General features: G+C 60.5%; 1 protein-coding gene across 1 annotated transcript; it reads left to right on the forward strand.

The window, feature by feature from the left end:
- Positions 1–170: 170 nt before the first annotated feature.
- LOC112122578 (N-acetyltransferase 8-like) lies at positions 171–1,045 on the forward strand (the record flags this gene model as incomplete). The annotated part of the gene is given in 2 exon segments (XM_024221344.3): positions 171–243; positions 246–1,045. Coding segments are annotated over 2 exon segments (873 nt in total), but the record flags the coding sequence as incomplete, so codon positions are not given.
- Positions 1,046–1,416: the final 371 nt, after the last annotated feature.

Consider the following 1,416-nt stretch of genomic DNA (forward strand, 5'->3'; position numbering starts at 1 on the left):
GTGGGGCATGGAACCTCCACGGCCAGCCTGTCGCCAGCTAGGGCTGGGGTTTAAAGGGGCAGCGTCTGCCTAGTGAAGCCCCCTGCCCTGCCCCCCAGCCCCTCTATCCTGAGCCCCTGGGAGAGATTGTCCCCCCCGCCCCCCACCCGTTCTTGGTGCTCCTCTTGCAGAGCAGGGCTGATGGGTGGGTGCTGAGATGGCAGGGTGGTGGGTGGAGGCGTGGAAGGTGTTTGCCAGGAGTCACTGGGGGGGGAGCCCAGTGCAGCGAGAAGCCAGGGACACTGTGGGAAGTGGCCAGTGGATCAGCAATGTCCCAACCCGCTCCCCTGGTTTAAACTCTGTCTGCCCTAGGGTGCCTGGGCTGAGCGGCCCCATGGCCCCGTTCCGCATCCGGCAGTACGAGGACGGTGACTACGAGGCCGTGTGCACCATGTTCGGACGTGGGATTATGGAGCACACTCCTGCTGCGTACATCCACATGCTGAAGCATCCCCAGGCCCAGCTGCACTTCCTGGGCCTGTTCCTGGCGGTGCTCGCGGCCTCCGGGTCCGTCCTGGTCTCCCTCCTGGCTCTCCTGCTCGCTCTCACTGGGGCCTGGTTTTGCATCTGGTCTCTCTGGAATTATTACGCCCAGCAGTTTCTTTGCAACAACCTACTGGACATCCGGAGAACCTACCTGGAGGCAGCAGACTCTTGTCTCTGGGTGGCAGAGGCTGAGGGGGCGGTGGTGGGCATGGTGGGTGCCGTCCTACCGGACGACCCCTCGGAAAGGGGGCACGCCCTGCAACTGAAGCGCATGTCCGTGGGGAGGGAGTACCGGGGCCGGGGCATCGCCAAGGCGCTCTGCAGGACGGTCATCCGCTTCGCCCAGGAACGCGGGTACAGTGCCGTTGTGCTGGCCACCTTCATGGTTCACTACTCGGCCCAGCAGCTATACGAGAGCATGGGCTTCCGGAGGGTCTCGGAGAGGTCCCCATCACTCCTCGACAGCTTTCTGCAGTTCTCCCTGTTATATTATCGATACGAGATTCCAGGGTCTCGCTGAGGGCTCAGGGGTGGCAATTCTTCACCTGCCTGCTCAGGCGCTGGGAGCTTTGCCTGGCTTGTTAATTAACTCCCAGCAAGTTGCTACTTTTTTACCTTTTGGGTTAAAAAATAAACTGAGCTTGGAGGAAAAGTCTCACGTGCGTGACACTGTTCTTGTGCTGGCTTGGGATTATTGTTACCCCAGGGGCTCCCTCTTCCCCACAGCCACCTGGGTCCCCTGGATCTAAACTTCACCCCTGGAGATGAGCCGGCCAGGATCAGACTCACCCGCATTTGCTCAGTGGTTCCTAGTTGACCCCTGACCCCTAAAGAACCAGGCGATCCTGGCAAGGAAACCTCCGTGAAGGTTCATTTGAATTTTCACCCACT

This window comes from Terrapene carolina, unplaced genomic scaffold, assembly GCF_002925995.2.
Source record: "Terrapene carolina triunguis isolate 2854851 unplaced genomic scaffold, T_m_triunguis-2.0 Scaffold1673, whole genome shotgun sequence".
Taxonomy (NCBI): domain Eukaryota; kingdom Metazoa; phylum Chordata; order Testudines; family Emydidae; genus Terrapene; species Terrapene triunguis.